General features: G+C 33.4%; 2 protein-coding genes across 2 annotated transcripts; both read left to right on the top strand.

Moving 5' to 3' along the window:
- The first annotated feature begins 6,892 nt into the window (after positions 1 to 6,892).
- On the top strand, positions 6,893 to 15,904 carry LOC11413759 (uncharacterized). Its single transcript, XM_003600560.4, has 9 exons — positions 6,893 to 7,157; positions 8,227 to 8,793; positions 8,974 to 10,350; positions 10,478 to 10,802; positions 10,939 to 11,200; positions 13,328 to 13,544; positions 14,087 to 14,451; positions 14,550 to 14,690; positions 15,174 to 15,904. Exons 1-8 carry the CDS (start codon positions 7,056 to 7,058, stop codon positions 14,674 to 14,676), a joined length of 3,342 nt encoding a protein of 1,113 aa, XP_003600608.2. The 5' UTR covers positions 6,893 to 7,055; the 3' UTR covers positions 14,677 to 14,690; positions 15,174 to 15,904.
- A 2,687-nt stretch (positions 15,905 to 18,591) lies between these two features.
- Positions 18,592 to 22,904, top strand: LOC11426559 (helicase SEN1). The gene is made up of 7 exons (XM_024778379.2): positions 18,592 to 18,879; positions 19,120 to 19,683; positions 20,047 to 21,318; positions 21,409 to 21,733; positions 21,861 to 22,119; positions 22,205 to 22,441; positions 22,538 to 22,904. The coding sequence occupies exons 1-7, from the start codon at positions 18,772 to 18,774 to the stop codon at positions 22,623 to 22,625; spliced, it is 2,853 nt and encodes a 950-aa protein (XP_024634147.1). The 5' UTR covers positions 18,592 to 18,771; the 3' UTR covers positions 22,626 to 22,904.
- The last annotated feature ends 245 nt before the right edge of the window (positions 22,905 to 23,149 follow it).

Here is a 23,149-nt window from a genome sequence, read left to right as displayed (position 1 = left end):
AAAAACACATCTAAAATCACAAAATTACATTTTTTTTCTGCTTTCTCCTTGAAATATCACGTATCTTCTGCGAATTGGTGTTTGTATTCATTGTTACCCTTATTGGTAAGTTACCCAAACAACAAGACAATCAATTATCTCCAATAAAAGTCGTTGTTAACTACAACATGCTCAAGAGTCAACCATCGTGATAAATATAGTTAAAGTGTGTGGTTTACTCCTCGATGACAATGGAGGGTATGAGAGAAACCATACTCCACTATGTTGGTATCCCTTTTGCATTACACTTTTATGCTTGTATGGTAAGAGTGAAAGTTAAGGTGACTTGAAAATTTAAGGTTAACAAAAATATCAATTGCGAAAATGATAAATACTGTACTCTAGATTTTAAGATATTTTAGTGTTTTGACAAGACATCGAGATGTGGCTCTAGCATCATATGTTCTACGCATTATGAATTGTATTTGTCGAGTTGAATTAATAACTCTTAAATATATTTCTTATATTTTAACCAAGCATTTGTGGCTTATCCCGCATTAAGCACAATATGAAATTTCACAATTAAATATAATTCATTTATTGAGTTAAGTCAGAATCTTATTTTATCTTATCTTTACATACAAGTAATAAGGTTTTGGTAAATGATATTTATTCATTCAAATTGATAGAGTATATCAATACAATACAAATTCGCTGAAAAAAGAAGTGATGAATTTGCAAACAAACTCACAACATTCGTGTTAATACCATAAAATGACAAAGTACAAAAGCATACGCATATGACTATATTTAAGTATCCGAAATACTCATATCAAACGTTAAAGTCATTGATTGGATCTGCACTGGATCAAAGTTTGAGTATTTTAATGATTATAATTTTACCGCCTATTTTGAGGGTAAACATGTCTCTTCAAAAAAAAAATGTCACTTTTATGATATATTGTTGGATAAATATAATTCATTTTACTAAAAAAAATGATATTTGTTAAATTATATTGTTGGATTTCTTAATTATATTGTTGAATATATTAAATTTGTATTATAAACATTTTTTTGTTACCAAAACTTTTTTGTCGTCAATGTTATTTGTTGATGTTAATTATACTATCGGAGAGTTTTTTTGGTATAATAACAACAATAAATTATAAAGTTTTATGACTCGTGTAAAAAATCCAATTTTTTCACTAAGAGTTCTTTGGTATAATAACAACAACTAATTATAAAGTTTTATGACTCGTGTAAAAAATCCATTTTTTTTCACTAAAAACGACAACATATAATACACTAACTCAACTAGAGGCATGGTGGGTGTTTTGATCTTAGATACTTGAGTTGGTCCGGATAGATTTAAACGAAATAGTTGTTGGGAAAACATAAATTGGGTGGACCAACCCACTTTATCATCCCTACTCCCAATCTATGAGTCAAACAAACAAAAATGTACATGGAATTTGGTATGCAAATTTCAAATACTATATAAATGAAACCATTTCCACTAGAGAGTCATGTGCACAATTTGTTTTTCTTTTGGTTTGCTCAACCATTATGCTAGATATTGAAATAAATGATAGTAGATGTTTAATTGGATCTTCTACTTTCGATCAACAAATATATAATATATTTTTAAATAATATCCTTAAAATTTACGTCAGGATTTGTCCTTCGTAAAATTTACATTGAAATTTGTATTATGAATCTCCTTTGTGTAGCCTTAATTTTCATTAAACTTCTTCAGTTTGACATAGCGATGAAATAGAGAAGAGAGAAAAAAAATATACGGGACCCACAACCTTTTTGGTTCTCTGCATATGAGCGAAGAAAGTTGAGAGAAAGGACTCAAATTTTGCCTTTTCCATATATACCCTTGCCTTGCTTGCTTGCTTCTATGTTTAATTGTTGGTTTTTAATTGGTAAATCACATATTTTGTTTTGCTTCTATGATACTCCCTCCGTTCCAAATTATAAGAAAAAAAATCACATTTATTAAGAAAACTAAAGCATAAGAATTTGGACTATAGTTATTTGTGTTTTCTTTGGAAAAAGTTTTATAAGAAGATGTAAAAACAATTTTCATTGGCTATTGGTTATGGAGAAAATGAAAGAAAAAGAAAATTGAATGTAATTTGTATTTAATTTTATGAGAATAAACAAAAGTTTTTCTTAGAAAAGAGATTTTTTTTAAAAACAAGATTAAATAAGATAAAAGTTTATATTTTTTGCTTATATTTTGGGACAATGAAAATGAGCTTTTTTTGCTTATATTATACTACCTCCGTCCCTAATTATAAGACCCTTTTGAAAAAATAATTTGTCCCTTTTTATAAATTTTTTTTGATATTTCCAAGTACATTAATTATTTATTTACCAACATACCCTTATTTATTTTGCATTTTTTTCTTCAATCAACAATAAATATTATATTAAAAATATAAATTAACTCTCTCTCTTAAGATAAAATTGTAAAAACAATAGTAATTATATACAAATTTAATACTACAACCAACTTTCTTAATCTCCACAATTTTGGCAAAATGCTCCTATATTTAGGGACGGATGATGTAGTAGGACGGAGGGAGTATATATTCAGACAAAAAGCAAATATTTTTTGCATTTAGTTTTGTGGGTGGTGGTAACCATATATCAATCGAATCCTCCAAAAAAAACAATAATCAATTGAATAAATTTGGTTGTGGTTTGTGTGACTGAGAGTTGTTAAAATATCCACCAATTTGTGCAAAATTGGGAAACCGAATAATTATAGTATTATTTTTAAAGTAATTAAATTAAAACAGCCCACTAACAAAATTAAAAATAAATAGTTTAATTATTTGGTTATTCAACTAAATATTAGTAACAAATCCACCTCTAAAAAAAGCAGTAAGAAAGTAAATTAGTTTGCAATTTGAAATGAAATTTATAAGGGAAATTTTAACTAGGTTTCTGGTGCACTCTTTAACAACCATTAATAGTAAATTTTTATGAAAAACTGTGTAATCAATGCATTGGAATTTGTAACATTTTACTTTTTTAAAGAATGTTTTCTAAATTTAGTATCCTTAACGAGTGCTTCGGGGGTAGTCGTTAACAACGGTATATTTGTCCTTTTACAAAATAACAATACTTCTTTCTCTTTTATTTCTCTTCTACCAAACAACCCTTCAAATCCACCCTATTTCTCACCTCTTTCTCTCTTTCCACACTCTCTCACATATTTCTCTCTTCACAACTTCTCCTCTAAACCAAACATACCTTTGTCCATTTCTTCAATATTTCTCTTCCCTGAACTTCTCTCGCCTCTAAATCTGTTCATCAAAACACAGTGTAAGGGTTATACTTTATTGTTGGGGAAGCCTCTTCTTCATATTTTCTTTGGATTTTACTTTACCCGTTAATACTTTTTTTTTCCTTATGTAGTTCGTAGAAGACAATTTTTTGAATATCACTAGATTCACTAAATATTTTACCGGTAAATCCTTTTTCCATGTCTATGTTTTCTAGAACATGTATAAGACAAGTAATGGAGAGTTGCAAAATAAGTAATGCCTAGATTTTATATGTTCTCAAAGCATATATGAAAAGTAATGTTTTTTTTTTTTTATGTCTAGCTTTTCTTTATTTAAGAGTCACCTGAAATAGTTTACGAGAATTAATAAAATTAGTTAACTTATTGAATAGCATTTTCCATAATTTAAACAATAATTAGCTTTATTTCTCCTAAATAACATATTAACTTTGTTTATTGTATTTACATTTGATAAATATGTAGATATATTTGTGAGATAAATATGTTGAAATATTTTTTTAACAATCTTTTTTTATGAATATAGTTCAAAATTCCGAAAAATATTTGAAAATAAGTATTAGACTATTACTTTTTCTACTCTATGGCCTTCTCCCGCGTCCTATAATTTTTCTAAAAATGCCCTTGTGCATTCCAGATTTTAAAATCCGGACAATTTTTATGTATAGTCGGTCATCAGACTCTCTCACATTTTAACAGTTTTGAGTTTTGCTTTTAAAAACAACAAAAAAAACTAAGTAAAAATGGCTTAAAATCTGTCAAATAAAATCATAAAAATAGCACCAAAAAATTCTAAAAATCAAATAAAACTAATGCAAATTTTTTCGGATTTTTATGAGAATATGAAAAATGAAAAAAAAATGAAAAATGGATCTAAACGATGGAATTTTGGATTTTGAGGGGCGGAGTCCCGTAAGAAGTCTCTTCTAGGGGAGTCATGTTCCTTGAATTTTTTCTAATTTTCTGGGGAAGTTTCGGAGCAATCCGATCAAGTAGCCCGAAAACCCGATTTTTGACTAAGAACAAGTAACAGTGACCCAAAAGCGGAAGAATGAGAGTTAAGAAGATTAATATTGTCCCTAAAATGACTATCTATGTTACAAACATGTTTAGAATTTGTGCTGATACAGTTCAGATTATATAATCCGAACTGTTTTACCTTAAAAAAAAGGGTGTTTAGGGGGTTGTTGGATTATGTAATCCGGAAACATAATGTAACGCGTCCTATTTTTTGAAATTTTCGGATTATAAAATCCAGAAAAACTCGTAACTTCATTTTTCACCCTATAACAAAGAAAAACATCATTCCAGATTATGAAATCCGAAAACTCAAGGACATTTTGTAACGCTTGAATTAATTGAAATGCCTCGTCAAACTATCAAATCATGATATTGAAGGGCGTCGTTTGTGACGCCTTCATCACTCTCCTCCCTATTACTACTACTCCTTAACGCCTATAAATACATACATTTATAACAATATAATGTACATGTTGCTTCCATCTAAAATTATCTCATTCTTTGCTCTCTTATTAACTTTAGCGTCAAAGTGCTTATATGTACCACTCTCAACATCCAAAATTAACACAACTCCCAAGCCATTAAAAACTTTTTTAATTAAAATTATAACAATTACCAATTATATGATCAATTCATATAATCTGATTTGTATTGTAATATGATTGTTAAAATACATAAATATTGTATGAATTAAATTTAGTTGAAAATTTATATATGATATTATGTACAATCCATACTTATTTTATGCTAAAAATAGTTAATAAAAAATAAATTTAGTTTTTATGCAATGCAAATTTAAAAATATATTTATATATGTCGTCCAATCATGCTCACCTCTCACCACATGGATCATTGTTTAGATACAATTTTATACTTTTCAATGACACCGACAATATAACATTTTTATAAACAATTTTATTTAAGGGTATAATTGAAAGAGTGAAAAGTTCAGCTCAAACTCTTATATTTCCTTTATACATTATTATAGATATCATTTTTTTGGTTGAGGATACTATAGATATCTTTTAATTACACAAATTTGTTTGTAAAATAAAAAGTATATTTAATAAAAATATTACATTAATGTTGATGTTTTGAAAATAATCATGATTTTTAAAATTTTATTATATTGATTTTCTCATATCGGTACATAAAAAGTTTGCTTCCTCTTTCTTTGGGGTGGGAACAGAGAGGAGGGGCTTGGAGTTGGAGACGTAGGCTATTTGCGTGGGAGGAGGATTTGGTAGGGGAGTGTAGGAATTTACTTAACAATGTTACTTTTCAGGTTCACAGTGGTGATCATTGGCAATGGAATTTAGATTCAGTTGTTGGCTATACTGTCGTTGGAGCTTATCAGTTGCTAGTCAATTTGGTTCCTCATTCTCTTTCGTCCATTTCAAATCTTATTTGACATAAAACATCCCTTTGAAGATATATGTGTTTTCTTAGTGTCTTCTCAGAAATTGGCTTTCCACCAAGGATAATTTATTTAGACGAGGCATCCTCAATCAAGACTCTCAACTTTGTGTAAGTGGGCATGGTGTTACAAAATCAGCTAAACACTTGTTCTTAGAGCGTAAATTCTTTGGCTGAGTTTGGCAACATGTTCATCATTTAATTGACTTCTCTTTGGTTGATCCTTCAAGTGTTTCTAGCCATTTTTTGCAATTTGATTTTTTATCTAAAGGTTCTAAAATACGACGATATCTTATGTATGTTATCTGATTTTCATGTGTCTGGGTAATTTGGAAGAGCGAAATGATAGGAATTTTAATCAAAGGGAGGACTCGATTCATAATATAGTGGATACAATTAAGTTTTTTTTTTCCCTACTCGTGGCTGAAGGAAAATACATCAATCTAGCATTTGGTTATCATGGTTGGTGGCTTACCCCGTTCTCATGTTTGGACATTGGTTAATAACTCATTTTTTTTTTTACTATTGTTTGATTGATTATATTCTAATTTTAAGATTCTTGTGTTTCAATCTAATACATCTTATGCTACGAGAAATGTTTTTATTGTTAATATATTTCATTTTGCCTTATTAAAAAAAAATCCATAAAAAAATTGAAGCTGATTTTGTTACATAAATACTTCAAATTTTCTTCCTTATACCGAAAAGTACACATGTTTCTTTGTTTCCAAATGACTTAAACAACCAAAATAGGTCCCTTTAAATATGACACCCATGCCTAGTCTTCATCAATTATTACTATCTTTTCCCAAGGGCAAAACTATATTTCATGATTTTTTCGGCATAAAAGTTTGATCCAATGGTAAAAAGACAAGACTCGAAATTGAGATTCCAATTTAAGCTTCCGTATTACCCATTTTTGAATGAGGTAAATGTAAATTCTTTGTAAATATTGTTCGAACATTAAATCTTATGTGTCTTAAACGGAACATCATTCCTTTCACTCTAATTTAAAAAAAAAAAAGTATAATCAAAGTCAGAAAATAAATAGGAAAAAAAAATCCTTTAAAAAAAAAGGAAATATATATGTGTTTGTGTGTGTACACTAAACTGTAACTTATGGCAAAAAATTAGGAAAAAGATGGAATTAAATCGCAAATATCTCGGGTTGGGTTAATTGAATTGAACACAAACAAAAAAAAAAAAGTTCTCTCATTTCCGTTTCCTTTCCCTCCTCGTTGGTACCTTTGGTTCCACCAAAACCTGCAAAAACTCTTCATTTTCTCTCTTTTTGCTTTTCATCACCGTTTATTTCTTCATGGTCACTTTGATAATGGAGCCGAGTAAAAAAGACTTGGTTAGATTGGTGTTTTCATGGTCACTTCAAGATATACTCAACGATGATCTTTTTCATGACAAGGTTTCTTTTTTACTCTTTTCTCTCTTACCCTTTTTAATTTACTCTTAGTACTACTACTTGTAATCATAAAAATTTCATCTTGTGAATTTCATTCATCAGTTTCTGTGTTTTTTCATAATGTGATTGTTTAACTTGGTGTTTATTACTGTTGAGTATTTTGATGATTTCATTTATATGGTTTTTATGTTGTTGCTTAGTGTAGTGTTGATGTAGCAGTAATTTGGTATGTTTGATAACATTTACAGGTTTTTATACTGATATTTGCACAGTGAAGGATTCAATTTTTATACTAAATACTTGATGAAGTGGATTGGAATATCTAATAAGGAAAGGACCTTGGTTTCTTTGTAGACAGTTAATTAGGGCTTCTAAGGGTTAGAAAAGGAAATTATTTATCAATGTTGTCAAATATCGGCTATGGTTGATTGTGGTGACATACTTTTTGACAACCACCATGGCCAATTTGTGATGGAAGTGCCATGATGTTTTATGGTGGCTTAAAATGAGGGGTTTTTGTCTTTCAGCTATCCTCAATTGTCGATTGCAATCGGTAATACCGACATATTTACAAAATTTTGAAAGTCAAAATAGTTGTTATACACACCCTTTGGATTTCATTTCATGGATATGTTCTTGAATGTTTGTTTTTTAGACTTTGTTAGGGAGGGGGGTCGGAGGGGAGGGGAAGGAAGAGTTTATTGTAAGCCCTCCTCCCCTTGTTTGGGAGTTTTTCTGAATAAGAGGGAAAGGGTGTTGCCATGTTGGCTTTTTTTCTTTCCAAAATGCTTTCAAAGCCTTCTTTCCTCCATTGTTTTTTTTAGTTCCCCAAATTGGGGGTTTTACTTACCCTCCCTTCCGAAAAAGGTGAGGGATCACCGTCTCTTTCCCTTTCCTCCTAACCCCCAAACACAACCTTAGTGAAAAAAGGAACTTTTATTTATTTCAACTTGCATATACCAAAGTTTGATGTTTCTATGTGATCTCTAACTTGCTTGATTGTGTTACTCAATGTTCATTGCATTCTGGAAGTAACTTCAAAACTAATTTTTTTTATATATCTTATAAACAGGTGAGGCAAATTCCAAAGACATTCTCGTCAGGAGGTCACTACCTCGACTCCTTTATTTCTCCTCTTATTGAAGAAACTCGCACAGAGTTATGCTCAAGCATTAAAATGGTGTCAAAAGCTCCAGCATGGGAAATAACTGATTTTGAACTCTCCAACGATTACGATCCTCCACTTGATTTGCTATACAAGATTGAAATCAAAACAGGTGCAAATAGTGACGGAGATGGGGATATTTTTGAGCCTGAGACTGGACAGCTCATTGCTTTGACTGATAGGAGACCAACATGTATCGATGATTTAAATACACCTGGAAATTCCTATAGTATTGCTTCAATAAAAAGGGTTAGAAAGAAGGAATATACTGAAGATGTATACGAGGCTAAAATACTAGCCTCAAAGCCCATTGAATTAGAACAGTATCGGCAAAAGGATGACACATACACATATGGTTTTGGTGTCTATCTTTGCAACATGACAACGTTTATTCGTATATGGAATGTACTAAACTCAGATCCAGATGGCCCAAGCATCCATATCATCAAGCAACTGCTCCAACCTGATTCTGGTGTAAGCAATGTGATTTTTATACCTTGTAATATAACTATCTATTTTATGGAAGTTCAATTGTAGATGAAGCTAGATATTTTCATATTTTTTCCTCCCTATGTTATTCCTTACCTACTCATGGTAGCCCTATTGATTGGATCAATGCATTTACATACTTTAGTTGGTTGAATCTTTGTACAGGTTGGAGAAAACTGTGCTCAATGTTTCTCTAGTGAAAGACATTCTATTGATACATCAAGACTTGGTGCTGTCATCCGTTCATTTGATTTGAATGATGCTCAGGAAGAGGGTGTGTTAAGTTGTATAGCTGCAAGAGAATGTTCTCATAAGAATACAGTGAAATTGATTTGGGGACCTCCAGGAACTGGGAAAACTAAAACGGCTAGTTCATTATTGTTTGCCCTTCTCAAAAGGAGATGCAGAACACTTACGTGTGCCCCAACTAATGTGGCAGTGCTGGAATTGACATCTCGGTTTATAAGGCTAGTAATGAAGTCCCTTGATTATCTCACTTATGGTCTTGGAGACATAGTATTATTTGGTAACAGAAAGCGGATGAAGATTGACAATGATGATGATCTTTTTGTTATATTTCTTGATTACCGTGCAAATATTCTTTCCAAGTGCTTTGCACCTTTGTCTGGTTGGAAACATCATTTAGAACTCGTGACATACTTACTTGAAAACCCTGAAAAACAGTATCATGAATATTTGAGTTCCGACGTAAAGAGGGATTATGAGGTAGACAACTATGATTGTTTGAAAGAAGAGAAGGAACTACTTGCTACTGCAGATCAACAAGCAAATCAGGAGAAAAAGGATACCTATTCCCAGGATCGAAATGTTTGTAAGCAAAATGAGTGGAAGGGGATAGTTAATAAAACTTTAAGAGAAAACAGGTTGTGTTTTAAGGAGGGAAACAAAAGTAAATATGACAAACAAGAGAAGAAGGATTTTCTTTATTATGAGAATAGAATAAAAAGATTGACATTTCATGAGTTTGTCAAGAAAGAATTCAATTTCATCAGGACGCAGATGAGGACATTCGCCGTGCATATGTGTACTCATTTGCCAACTTCTTTTATTTCGTTAAGAGTGGTGAAAAGTTTGTTTGAATGCCTTGATTGGCTCAAAGTCTTTGAAACGGTGTTATCAAACAATTCCATTACTGAGCAAGGATTTAAACTTGCCCTTGCTACATCTTGTGACGATGAATGTAAAATAAGTTCCTGTAATTGGCAGTATAAGCTGGGAATGACCAGGAAAGAATGCCTTAAAAGACTGAAATCTCTTCGAGATTTGTTGATTCTTCCTGATTTTTTCGATGAATATTCAATTAAAAGTTTTTGTTTCAAAACATCTCGCATGATATTTTGTACTGCTTCAAGTTCTTCTAGATTGTACTCAGAAGGTCTTGATAGACTAGAAATGTTGGTTATCGATGAAGCTGCCCAACTGAAAGAATGTGAAGCAAATATACCTCTACAACTTCCCGGTCTTCGCCATGTTGTACTTATTGGAGACGAGAAACAGTTGCCTGCACTAGTCAAAAGTGAGGTGCGTTCCATCTTGTTAGTTCTTGACTTCCAACTATCAAGCTTCTCTCTCTCTCTCTCATGTTCATTTCTAAAATTCATGATCAAATTTTCAACATCCCAGTATTTTTTTTGTTGCTAATATGCAGATTTCTGATAAGGCAGGATTTGGGAGGAGTTTGTTTGAAAGGCTCGTTCTTTTGGGTCATAAAAAACACCTTCTCAATGTTCAGTATCGAATGCATCCATCTATTAGCTTGTTTCCCAATATGCAATTTTATGACAATCAACTTGTGGATTCTCCAAGCGTCAAAGAGAAAAACTATGAGAAGCATTTTCTCAGTGCAGATATGTTTAAGTCCTTCTCTTTCATAGATGTTGCTTTTGGAGAGGATGAATTGGATGAAGGGAGTAGCCGTAGAAATATGGTGGAAGTAGCTGTGGTATCTGGGATTGTTCTTAACCTTTATAAAGGTAATGTGATCTAATTTATGAAGATGAGTAAAAGCAAACAATCAGATTATAAATGCTTGTTATGAGTTGCTTGATTTGTACTATTAATCATACTTTTTTTTCTTTTTTCTTTCAACCATGCATTGAATCTTTGCAGAATCAGTTTCCAGAAAACAGACTGTTAGCGTTGGTGTCATATCACCATATAAAGCCCAAGTTGTTGCAATCCAAGATACACTTGACAAAAGGTTTGGTGGTGATGTCAATGATGGCTTTTCCGTGAAGGTTTCCACAGTTGATGGTTTCCAAGGGGGTGAAGAGGATGTGATAATAATATCTACTGTCAGACATAACAGCATGGGAGTCGTGGGATTCATTTCTAATATTCAAAGAACTAATGTTTCTCTAACAAGAGCAAGGTATGTGTTAGGAACCTTTTATGCCTTACAAGGGAGAATTCTCCTCAAATTACAAAGTTAGTAGAACCCTGCATTAGCATAACTTAAGAGTTTTCTCCTCTCTTGGAGCAAAGGCTCCAATTTCGTCTCTAATAATAGGATACTCTCTCTCTCTCTCTCTCTCTCTCTCTCTTAAGTCTCAACCTTTCCTCTTATTTATAGGCAATATGCTTCAACTATCTAAGCAAGCTAACCGAACAAACTCGTTGGCATCCAGTCTCTAACAGACACCTAACAATACAAATGTGAAATAAGAAACTCCTTGGATCCTTTGCTACCAACTCTTAGTTAAAGCTTCATACCTTTTGTCAACCGAACAAACTTGTAGTATTTGCTTGAAGGTCTCACGGGATTTGCACAGCCCATAAACCTCCTTGAGCATCATACCCTTTGTCAATACCAATCTGTATTTTTTGGAACAGCTCATTACCTTAATACTCCGTCTTATTAACTAGTTGAGTTTGGCCTAAAAGTTTGTATCTCATATCTCGTGTTAGTTCTTGTCCTCTGCCAAATTATGTGGCATCTCTAGAGTCGTTGGACACAATTTATTTCCACCTTCGTCTCTGCTACTGTTGTTGAATTTATTGTGATGCAAGCTTCAATGTTTATTAGGATTTTTCCTGCCCATCTAAAAACTTAAAATTTTCCATTCCGATGTTCCAGTTCCATCTTTGGATGAGATCTGGGTCCCCCATGGAGTAAAAAAATCATACATTTTCCCAGGTTGCGCAATCTGGACCGTCATTCAAGATCAGACGACTCATGTTTCAACTTTGTAATTTGATTCAAAATGCCAAGTTGGAATGCGCGTCATCCTATCTGACCAGATGGTCTAGATTGTTTGACTGTGGATTTCTTGATTGCAGGAAATCCAAACCCATTTGAACATGATAGACACTAGCTCATTCAAATTAAATAAAAGAAGAATAAAAGAAAATACATGACATTGTTGATGAAATAACTTTGGCCTTGATCACTAATGGAACCCAGGTTAATAACATGAATACACACTGTTGTTGCTCCTTTCAGGATTTCAAAAGTTGGGATCTCTTCCACCAACAATCTCAACTATCTAGAGTAATCCCGATCTTCACTCACTCTCACTTTATAGCCTTTCTTCGCCAGACTCTGTTAGAACTCTTAACTAACAACCACCAATTACTCTAACTTGCTCAACTAACAATACCCAACCCGATATAGAAAACATCCCAATCCATTTGGACTTACCTAATAGAACGAACTTGAGTCTCTTGCTTCTGGAATGGGTGGTGGGTTGCCTAGCTTGCTCAACCCCCAGTCCATGGTTGATGTCAGTTCATGCCTCCTTGATGCCCCCTCATCCGGCACCCACAGGGGACATCATCTTTCCGTCCGTTTCTACTTCCCCTGTGCAGCCCAAACCCCCTTCTGTGGTGCAGTTTGACTTTTTCCCTTCCCTTCATTAACTAATCAAGTTCTCCCATCATCTCTCGTATTATTTGTCTCCAACTATCTGTGTTTCTGCCTTGCTGGTTTGCTCTCTATCACAACATGTCTGATTCTATCTCTTCAACATTTTCCATTCTCTTAGCTTGCTCCCTGGAATTCTGCAGCATGGTAGGCTGAAACCTAATTACTGCTGCTCTAAAATCATCCCATGATAAATCATTTCAATATTCTGCAATAATATTTTCTAACATCTATTCTGGACACCAGCTGCAAGCTTGCCATGATTAACTCCTTGGGTAGGAGCTCTAATACCACTACTTAGGAGTGTATGTATAGAAAAATGGGGTAAATCTCACCAAATTATGAAGGTAGATCACCAAAACTTCAAGGGCCTACTCGTTCCCATTGCTTGAAGGTCCCAGCTACCTCTGAACTGAAAGGATACTTTCTCTCTAAACCTCCGCTTAATGTTTATAAACATACTCTAAATGTTTCAACACAACTGACTTAACTAACCAACTAACCCTCACTAATAGTCCTAACAGACACCTACATGTATGATCTGTGCCCCTGATACTGTACACACTATTGATCTATATTTTTCCCTTCATACCGTACACAGCTGATTTATGGATGTACTTTTCCCTGTTTATGCAGGTATTGCCTCTGGATAATAGGTAATGGTGAAACTTTGATGAATAGTGGCTCCATTTGGGAGGTATTACTCTATGATGCGGTAGCTCGAGGGTGTTTTCATAGTGCTGATGAGGATGAGAGGTTGTCTCATGCTATTGCAACTGCCATGATTGAGCTTGGTCAAGTTGGTGATCTACTGAATATGAGTTCTCTGCTATTTAGAAAAGCAACATGGAAGGTATGCTTCTAGAATTTGTAGTCGTGTCTTTATCCTTATTTATCATCGAGACATGGTAAATTCATAATCTAGTTTCTTTCCTAATTACATGGCAATTCCTAGTTAGTCAATTAGCGGATTTGCCATTATTTATCCCATATAGAAAATTCCTAATCTTAACATGTTTCCTTGTTGTAATGTATCTTGTTACCGTCGAACACAATGTAAATGATCACTTGTAGAGGTCTCTTCTGATCACTAGTTCAGACTTGTGCTCTGCCCTGACCAGTCAGTTTGCTTAGACCCAAATTTTTCTCACACCACAAATTTATCAAATGATATTCATTACAGCTCAGTAGGTTTATCATCACTGAAAAGTGCACTAAAATTAAAATCCTCTTTCCTTAAAGGAAAAGGTATTGAGATTGATGAGTATTAGCCGCTTTTTAACCATTATCACAAATGCAGCAGGAAAAAAAAGTCTTCTCTAGATTTTTTAAGCAGCTTAAATATTTACATGTGTTCTCAATCTTTTGTGACTATATATCTTATCTTAATTATAGGTTTGCTTTGATCAAAGTTTTCTGATCTCTATGGCAAGAATCAAGAGCACCGAGGATTGCAAGAAAATATGTTCCCTGCTGATGCAACTTTCAAGTGGGTGGCATCAGCCTCACCGGGAGATAAATATTGGAGTTGTAGATGATACTTCTTCCCAACTGTTAGGGCTGTGCAAGGTCAACGAGTTACTTTATATTGTATGGACCATTGACATTCTTGAGGAAAATTCAGATTATGTTCAGATTTTGAAGCTTTGGGATGTTTTGCCATTATCCGAGGTATCCAAGATGGTGAGGGATATTGACATCTTTTGCAGGAGTTATTCTGTTGATATTCAGAGATGCTGCAAAATCAGGTGTTCTAATAGGTATGACTCTACTACTAATTGCATGATTAGCTTCACATTTTTAACAATAGTGGAAAAGTGATTTGAAGTATAAGTGCTAATATAATCAGTTACCGCAGGGATTTTGTGGTTCCATTGAGATGGCCGGCTAATTTGAATAATCAAACCAATCATAATCTGCCACAAGATGATCCAATGCAGTTAATATGCAACCAATTTGATTCGCTCCAACTGAGGGATGTTTAAATTTGAATGAATTGGTATATTACCCTCTTCTCACCTCTCTTGAATTTTGTCCCTACTACAAAACCTCTCCTTTCTTTGAAAAAATAAAGAAAATTCAGTTATATGTAAGCTAATATGCATATTATTTTTGTAGGCTTTTACGATATAGAATAGATTAGTGTAATGCAAGTACAAAGAGATATTAGAAAACTATGGTCTCAAATTCAGTCAAGTCACAAGCAAGTTTGTTCTTGCCTTTTTTGGAACTGCAATTTCATGGCCATGTCTTATTTTAGATTTTTTTTGTACATAATTCTAAATTATGAAGTAGGCTTTTACTTTAATTAATGAAAATGAGATATTGACCTTTGTTCCTAGCTTATATGTCCATCTTGAAACTTAATAGTAAATCAAGATTAGGGTCTCTTGCACATTTGAGCGATTTATTTATGAACTTTCCAATCAGGTTTCTTCATGCGCTTTCACATTATTTATTCTTTTTACTTTTCCATTTTCAGAAATATTGGATTTTGGGATCATATACCATACAGCTTTGGTTTGGAAAGCAAACCTAAAATTTCATGTTTTGAAAGGCATCTGCTGCAACGGGAACCGCAAGGTCTGCCTAGTCTTGATCAGTTTATTGTAACATTGCTTAGGACGAGGGATTTGACTCCCTCTGAAGTGAAGGATACACTTTACAGGGTAAAATGTGGGGTTATAATTCAGCGATTGAGATTAAATACATGCACATATATTACAAGTTATGAAGCCAAAATCTATATTGTTGATCATTGATCAATGGTTAAAGCTCTGCACTTATCTCTTGGACCGCCAGTACTTTAAAGGAGCCAATACTGGGTGACAGAAATGTACCTAGAATAATTTCCTGGAGTTTGAAATAGTACATCCTGAGCCAATCACATATTTTCCATGACTTGGATCCTCTATAGTGTCGCCGTGCTCTTCTGTCACTTGTTGAATCAATTCAACAGTTAAGAGATCAAAGCTGTATGTTTTTAGGCACACAGACACCTAGTATTCACAAACCACATGTGTATATTTCGTCTAGAAGAATTTACTGTATATACGCATAAAGGCAGCAATATATGAAGTAAAACATTTGCCTTTTTTGGGTTTGCATTGGTTCTATATAAATTGGATTTTCATTCCTAGTTCAATTTAAGATTCCATTTGGATATGACAAGGAAGAAGCAAAAATAGTATGAGAAACTTGGATTTGCTTTGATGTTTTCAGGTGTATTTTTCAGTATCATACCATTTACCATACAAATTGGCATGTTTCCTACTCACTTTTCTGAAATTGTCTTTGGATGACCTCCACTCATCAAAACAAGTGATAGTTTTCTGTAGTATATGGCTATTTGAGTAGTCAATTAGGCATTAGGTTGGTGCAACAGATACATGTGCATTGATCACCTTATATGAGATGAAACGTTCTGATCTTTTTAGGGTGTGTTTGATTATATATTTATTTTTTGCTTTTAAAAGATGAAAAAAAAAAAAAAAAAAAAGTTGTTTGAACAGGTATTTGTTCTCAAAAGTTATTATTTCCTACTCTTTAGAACAAGAAAATAAGAACAATCAGGTGTTGTCTTTGTTTACTTCATATTTTCTCGTGTTTTTGTATGTAATCACCTGATCCCAACCAATGTTTGTCACCTGAAACCTTCCATCCTACGCACGTTGCCATCAATTCCTAACACCCTCCTCTACCACTACGTCCTTCAACCACCACCGTTGTCACCTAGCCCCTTCCGCTGCCACTGCTGGAAATTACATTTCACTGTTTTGGCAAACTGGACTAGTCAAGTTTGCCACACTAGCAGGATCATGCCCTGAATCTCTTTCTTAATTCATATTATATTCACTTTATTGGTGTGGCAAACTGGGCTAGTTTAGTTTGTGATAACTATTTAGTTCCTTCATGTCTAAGAAATTCTTTATATGTCTGTCCTTCCATGTATAAAAAGAAGCATTGAGTGGACATTGCTGCTACATGCTTTTGATGGCCTTGTTGAGAAAGAAGTTGTCATAAAAAGTAGCCAAGTACGGAGATGAGTTTTAATGCCAAGAGGGAGGATCATGCATTGCATTGAATCTGAATTTGTCTCTTAATTCATATATATTTACTTTATTGGGTTTTATTTGAGTAAACCGCTAAAATGGTTCCTATTCATATATAAGTCATTCTCAATCTATTTCTCGACTCTATTAATATTTCAAACTAGTCTCTTTTTTGTCAAAAGTTTCTCAATTAGATCATTATCTTTTATGTTTTTGTCCCATGACGAATGACCTAATTGAGAAATTTTTGACACAGACATGGAGTAGTTTGAAATATCAATAGAGTCATGGATTAATTTGAGAGTGACTTACAAATACATGGATCATTTTAATGGTTTACTCGATTTTGTTTCAACTCACTTTTAGAGTAAGTTACACCCTACTTTCCTTAATGTGATTAAATTATACTTTTCTAAAATATGCAAAAGAATTATATTACCTCCAATTTAAGATTGTATATATATTATGTCCCCCTCCCTTCTAATATAAAATGTACACTCATCTCCTTAACCAAACTTCTAATGCATATTTCTCTCTCTATTTTAGAGTCATAGTGTCATTAATATGTTGTTTTAGATTCTATCTCGATTAATATGTCATTAATATGCATATTTCTCTCTCGATTTTGTTTTAAAACTTGAAAAAATTAATAAAGTTTAAAAAAAATCTCTTTAAAACTGAATTTTATATTCTACGAGCACAAATTATAAGTTTTTCTGAGTAAATGTTAGTTTTTTTTTACTAGAACATTCATAGTTAGTAGTAATCATTATATTGAAATTTATAATGAAAAAAAAATCATAAAAATGGTGGCTTAAAGTATCTTTTTTTATAAAATAAAGTTTACGTGATTTGGATTTCGACGGTTTATCGGAATCAATAAATCTAAAGATTTAAAAGTTCTTACATATCACTCATCAAAGAGATCTTTACGTCCGCGATGAGAGGTTATCTCACGCCTTTGTAAATTATGAGCCAACTCCTTAATTACAAATCAAACCAAACCAAACTTTGACTGTCTTAAAGTTAATTGTTATCGCAAGAATATTTATTTATGTGTTTTTACTGGAAGAATACTTATTGAAATTTTAACATAGTAAAATTAGCGAGGAAAATTAGTGACGGAAAAAATGAAATTCCTCACAAATTCCTTGGTTGCAAAATTTAGTGACGGAATTAGAGAGGGATTTTACGTTTTACCTCACTAAATTTTGTTTTTTTAGTAGTGAGGAACGAAGCGCAATTTACTCTATATATTCACTTTTAAGTGATTGAAGTGTATACTTTAACAAAAGAAAAATTAAAAATGTAATTTAAGTTTCTTTCATTAAAAAGTCGAGAGGAGAGTAATATCAATAGTTGGTTTTCAACAATTTCCATTAAAGTAACCAAACTAATGGAAATATATAACCCCACAACATTATGTAATGGAAATTACCAGTCTTCTACACCATATATCATAGTAGTTTTTTCAGCATTATACTTTCCTTTTAGGTAGCTTCCTTTGGCATTCCATCAAATTGCTAGGAAGTAACCAATACTATTGCATGAAACCAAGTAGCCGACCACTTTTCCATGCTCAAATCAAATAATGTAATTGACTTGACGTCAATTTCTTTGCACCTTTGTCTTGTAGCATGCTTTGCTTTTCACTGTATAATTATAACTATAATCATTTATAACCATTCCATGCCACCTTTATTAATATTTTTAACACTTGTTATTCCTTTAGTTGTGACGTTTATTATATACGTCATGTTACTTTTTATGACCGTACAATAAAGTTCCATTAAATTAATATACGAGGAGAATCTTCTTTTCACTTTCATTATTAGTAGTACTATGAAACAAACTATGGTATACCTGATGAGCAAGTTTTGTGTTAACTATTTAGTTTCTTCATCTCTAAGAAATTCTTTTTATATGTCTGTCCTTGTGTTTTGGTTCATCCACACACATGTATAAAAAGAAGCTTTGAGTGTACATTGTTGATAAAGAAGTGGTCATAAAAAGGAGCAAATTATAGAGATGAGTTTTAATGTTGAGAGGGAAGATCTTGATCTTGCAAGTTTGGTGGAAATTGTATTTTCTTGGACTTTCAACGATGTTCGCAACCAAAACTTCTGCAGGCACAAGGTTTTTCTTTCTTTAGTTAGAATGAATTTCAATAATATATTACACTTTATGCAAGAAAAAATTCGGTCCAAATTCATGTATTCTCTTTATATATAGTATAGATATGATATCAAATCTATTTAACTGGTGAAACCGGAAGTTCTTGCGTCCGCTATAAATCGATATGTTAAAAACTGTTGTGTCCCTCTAAAGACACTTTATCAAAACATGTAGCCTAAAACATTATTCTTTATATCGCAGGTGGAGAAGATCCCACATACATTCATGACAGTAACAAATTACTTAAACTCCTTTATTCCTTCATTGGTTGAGGAAACTCATAGTGATCTGTCTTCAAGCTTGTATGGCGTGAACCGGGCTCCTTTTTGTGAGATATTGATAGCTACGCCTGAAAGATCCAAAAGCTTCATATCATCCAAGTTCCTGCTTTATCAAATCTCGGTGAGCAGAACTAAGAATGATACAGAAGATGTAGGACCATATCAGCCAGAGGTTGGAGATCTCATTGCATTGACAGACTTCAAACCGAAAACTGTCGAAGACTTAAACAGGCCAAGAAGATATTATCACATTGCTTATGTTTATGGATCAAAAGAAAGTAGTGGCGAAATATCAATTCTGTCTTCCAAATGCATTGACATGGAGGTTGACTCTAATTACTTGAGGAGCAATAATGCACCAAAGCTTTATGCTGTCTATCTTTTAAATCTGACAACAAATATTCGCATTTGGAAAGCCTTGAACTCAGAATTGGAAGGTGCAAAGATGAACATGATTAAAAAGGTGCTGCAAGCTGATTCAAATGTAAGAATCACTAATTTCCTAACGAGTGTTCTTATAAATAATATACTACTTTATCATATTTACGAATTGTGTAACTTGTTAATTACCAATATTAAATTTTTCCTAGAAATGTTTATATGCATTAGATAGATGCACAAGTAGCATGATACCATATCATATGATCCTTTACACACCTAAGCTCTAGTGACGAATCTTTATTTTTTCTGAAAATTGAAGAGAATCTTTATTCGCTAATTGAACCCTTGAAAAGCTGGATCAAAATTCTTTTGTCGTTAGATTCTCTCTTTATCTGTATTTATAGCTATAAAGGAAACATGCTTACTTTTTTTATTAACTAACTCATGTTTACTACGTATTTTGCAGAACGGAGAAAACTGTCAACTTTGTATTTATGGGGAAAACCATATTGATATTGCTGCTTGTTCTAAAGTACATACCATGATCCAGTCTGAGAATCTGAATGAATCCCAAAAAGATGCAGTTTTAAGCTCTGTTTCCATGAGGGAATGTCATCATAGTGACACTATTAAACTTATTTGGGGCCCACCAGGGACCGGCAAAACAAAGACAGTGGCTTCCTTGTTATTTTCCCTGCTCAAGTTTAAAGCCAGAACATTAACATGTGCTCCAACTAATACTGCAGTGTTGGAAGTGGCTGCTCGCTTGCAGAATTTAGTTGAGAAGTCACTTGAGCATGATGTTGATACATATGGCCTTGGTGACATAGTGATATTCGGCAACAGGTCTCGAATGAAAGTCGACTGTTACCGATGCCTCCAGGATATCTTTCTTGATTATCGCGTAAGTAATCTTTTGAGGTGTTTTGCTCCATTCACTGGATGGAAACATTACTTAGAATCAATGATCGCATTGCTTGAGAACCCCTCAAAGAAATATGGTATGTATAAGCTTGATGCAGAAAATAGTATTATGTCATTAGAACAATTTACAATGCTAAAACACGAAGAGGTTGAACTTGCATATAGTTCATACAAGCAGCATGAGAAGAATGATGATCCTCTGACGTTAGCGCAATTTGTGAAGAAGGAATACCATTCATATAAGGAAGATAAAAAGAATAGTATCATGACATTTGAGCAATTTGTTAAGATGAGATTCAGTTCCATTGTAGCGGAGCTCAAGTTATGTAAGAAAACCTTGTATACACACCTACCAACATCTTTATTTCCATTTGAGGAGATGAAGAAAATTCCTATAGCTCTTGATTTGCTAACATCTCTTGAAAGCTCCATGTGTAAAGCCAAGTTGAAACAAACTCTCGACGATCATGGAGATGGAGAAAGCATTTTTGACTGCCTTGGAAGGTTAAACAACACAACGGAAGACTGCGTTTGCTTACTAAGATCACTTCTTAAGAAGATTTCACTTCCAAACATAACTGAAAAATATGAAATAGAAAAATTTTGCTTGATGAATGCAAGCCTGATTTTCTGTACTGCATCAAGTTCTACTAGACTTTTCACAGAAGGAATGACACCGATAAAATTTCTAGTTATTGATGAAGCAGCTCAGCTAAAAGAATGTGAATCAGCCATTCCATTACAGCTGCCAGGTCTCCACCATGCTGTCCTCATAGGTGATGAGAGACAACTTCCTGCAGTGGTCAAAAGCACGGTAATTGTTTTTCTGTCATTTTTTGCGATTTGGATAGTGTCCATCATTTAAGAATATTTTCTTACATGATTATAACTATCAACTCTAAAGGTTACTGAAGAGGCTGGATATGGAAGAAGTTTGTTTGAGAGGCTGGTATCGTTGGGATACAAGAAGCATCTTCTTAATACTCAGTATAGGATGCATCCATCCATCAGCTTGTTCCCAAATAAAGAATTCTACGAGGAGCAACTTGTTGATGCCCCAATTGTCAGAGAAATGAGCTATAATAGGTGTTTCCTTGAAGGAAAAATGTATGCATCGTATTCCTTTATAAACATAGCTAAGGGTAAAGAACAACGAGGTCGCGGACACAGTTCGAAGAATATGGTCGAGGCTGCTGTTATTTCCAAGATCATTGGAAGCCTTAAAGAAGGCTAGTGTCTCTTTCTTCATAATATATATAATGTCTATGTATATGTGTTAGTGGGTTTAGTGTTGCATTTTGTTCTCAAATAAGAAAGCTTCTTCTTTTGGATACGCCGTTTGCTTTTTTGTTACAGAATTTCATAGGACAAGAAAGAAAGTTAGCATTGGAATCATATCTCCGTATAATGCTCAGGTGTACGAAATCCAAGAAAAAATAAAGCCGAACAATTCTATTTCTGATCCTAACTTCTCTGTTAGTGTTCGTTCTGTCGATGGCTTTCAAGGCGGTGAAGAAGATATAATAATAATCTCCACCGTGAGATCTAACGAGGATGCAAAAATAGGTTTTCTTTCCAACAGACAACGAGCAAACGTGGCACTGACTCGGGCTAGGTATGCTACAATTATTATATGTGATACTCTTGCTGCTTCCAAGTTCTGATACATAAGCTGATAGTAAAATTGGTAATTCGTGCAGACATTGCCTTTGGATATTAGGAAATGAAACAACTTTAGAAAAAAGTGATTCTATATGGAAAGAACTAGTACTTGATGCAAAGGAAAGAGGGTGTTTCCATAATGCCGATGAGGACAAGAAACTGGCCGAGGCTATTGAGGATGCCTTGCTTGAGATTGAATTCCTTGACGAATCTGAATCACCATTCAAGAAACTTAGTCTACAAGGCAAATCAGAGACATTTGCTACAACCTCCAGGTAAGAAAAATTACTTTTTTAAGTACACACAAATATGACAAAGCATATTATAATGGCGTTGTTGTCTGAAGAGCTAATTATATATCTGTATACCAGAGGTTCAATGTCTACAAGAGGTTCCCAGTATAACAGAGGTTCGTCCAGGGGCAGGGGTAGGACCAGGCCATGGCAACCGAGGTGGTAATGAATGGGGTGCACCAAGTACCATTTTAAATCAAGATCATGTAAGATATGGTTGCTAAATCCAAGGGCTTGACACGGTTTGCTGTCGTAACATGAAACTTCGGTGTTTCAAGGACGACAGAGGGTGCCAATCCCATTGACATTTATCCCACGTTTTTTTAATAGTTTGTAAACAATGGTCAATAGGATTTGCTGCTGTGGCTGTTATAGATTTATGTTATAATAACTTTGGCAAACTATTTTTTTATGGTATAAATTGATCAAATGGTTGAGATCAAAATTGTGTTATTTTTTACTGCACTAAATGCATTTCACAAAACCACTCACTAAGTTTTAAAATGAGTGTTGTACCAAAAAAAAAAAAAAATTAAAAATGAGTGTCGTTTAAGGTTGTTACACAAATATTAAAAAATTGTAATAATGGCGTCAAAAGGCAAGACAATTTTACTAAACTAACCTTATTAATTATTGGTGTAATCCTTTAGAAATAGTGTATACTTACCTAATTAGAGGTTACAATTGAAA

Source organism: Medicago truncatula, chromosome 3 (assembly GCF_003473485.1).
Source record: "Medicago truncatula cultivar Jemalong A17 chromosome 3, MtrunA17r5.0-ANR, whole genome shotgun sequence".
NCBI classification, from domain to species: domain Eukaryota; kingdom Viridiplantae; phylum Streptophyta; class Magnoliopsida; order Fabales; family Fabaceae; genus Medicago; species Medicago truncatula.
The sequence above is the reverse complement of the archived record's forward strand: the minus strand, read 5'-3'. Positions and strand labels throughout refer to the sequence as shown.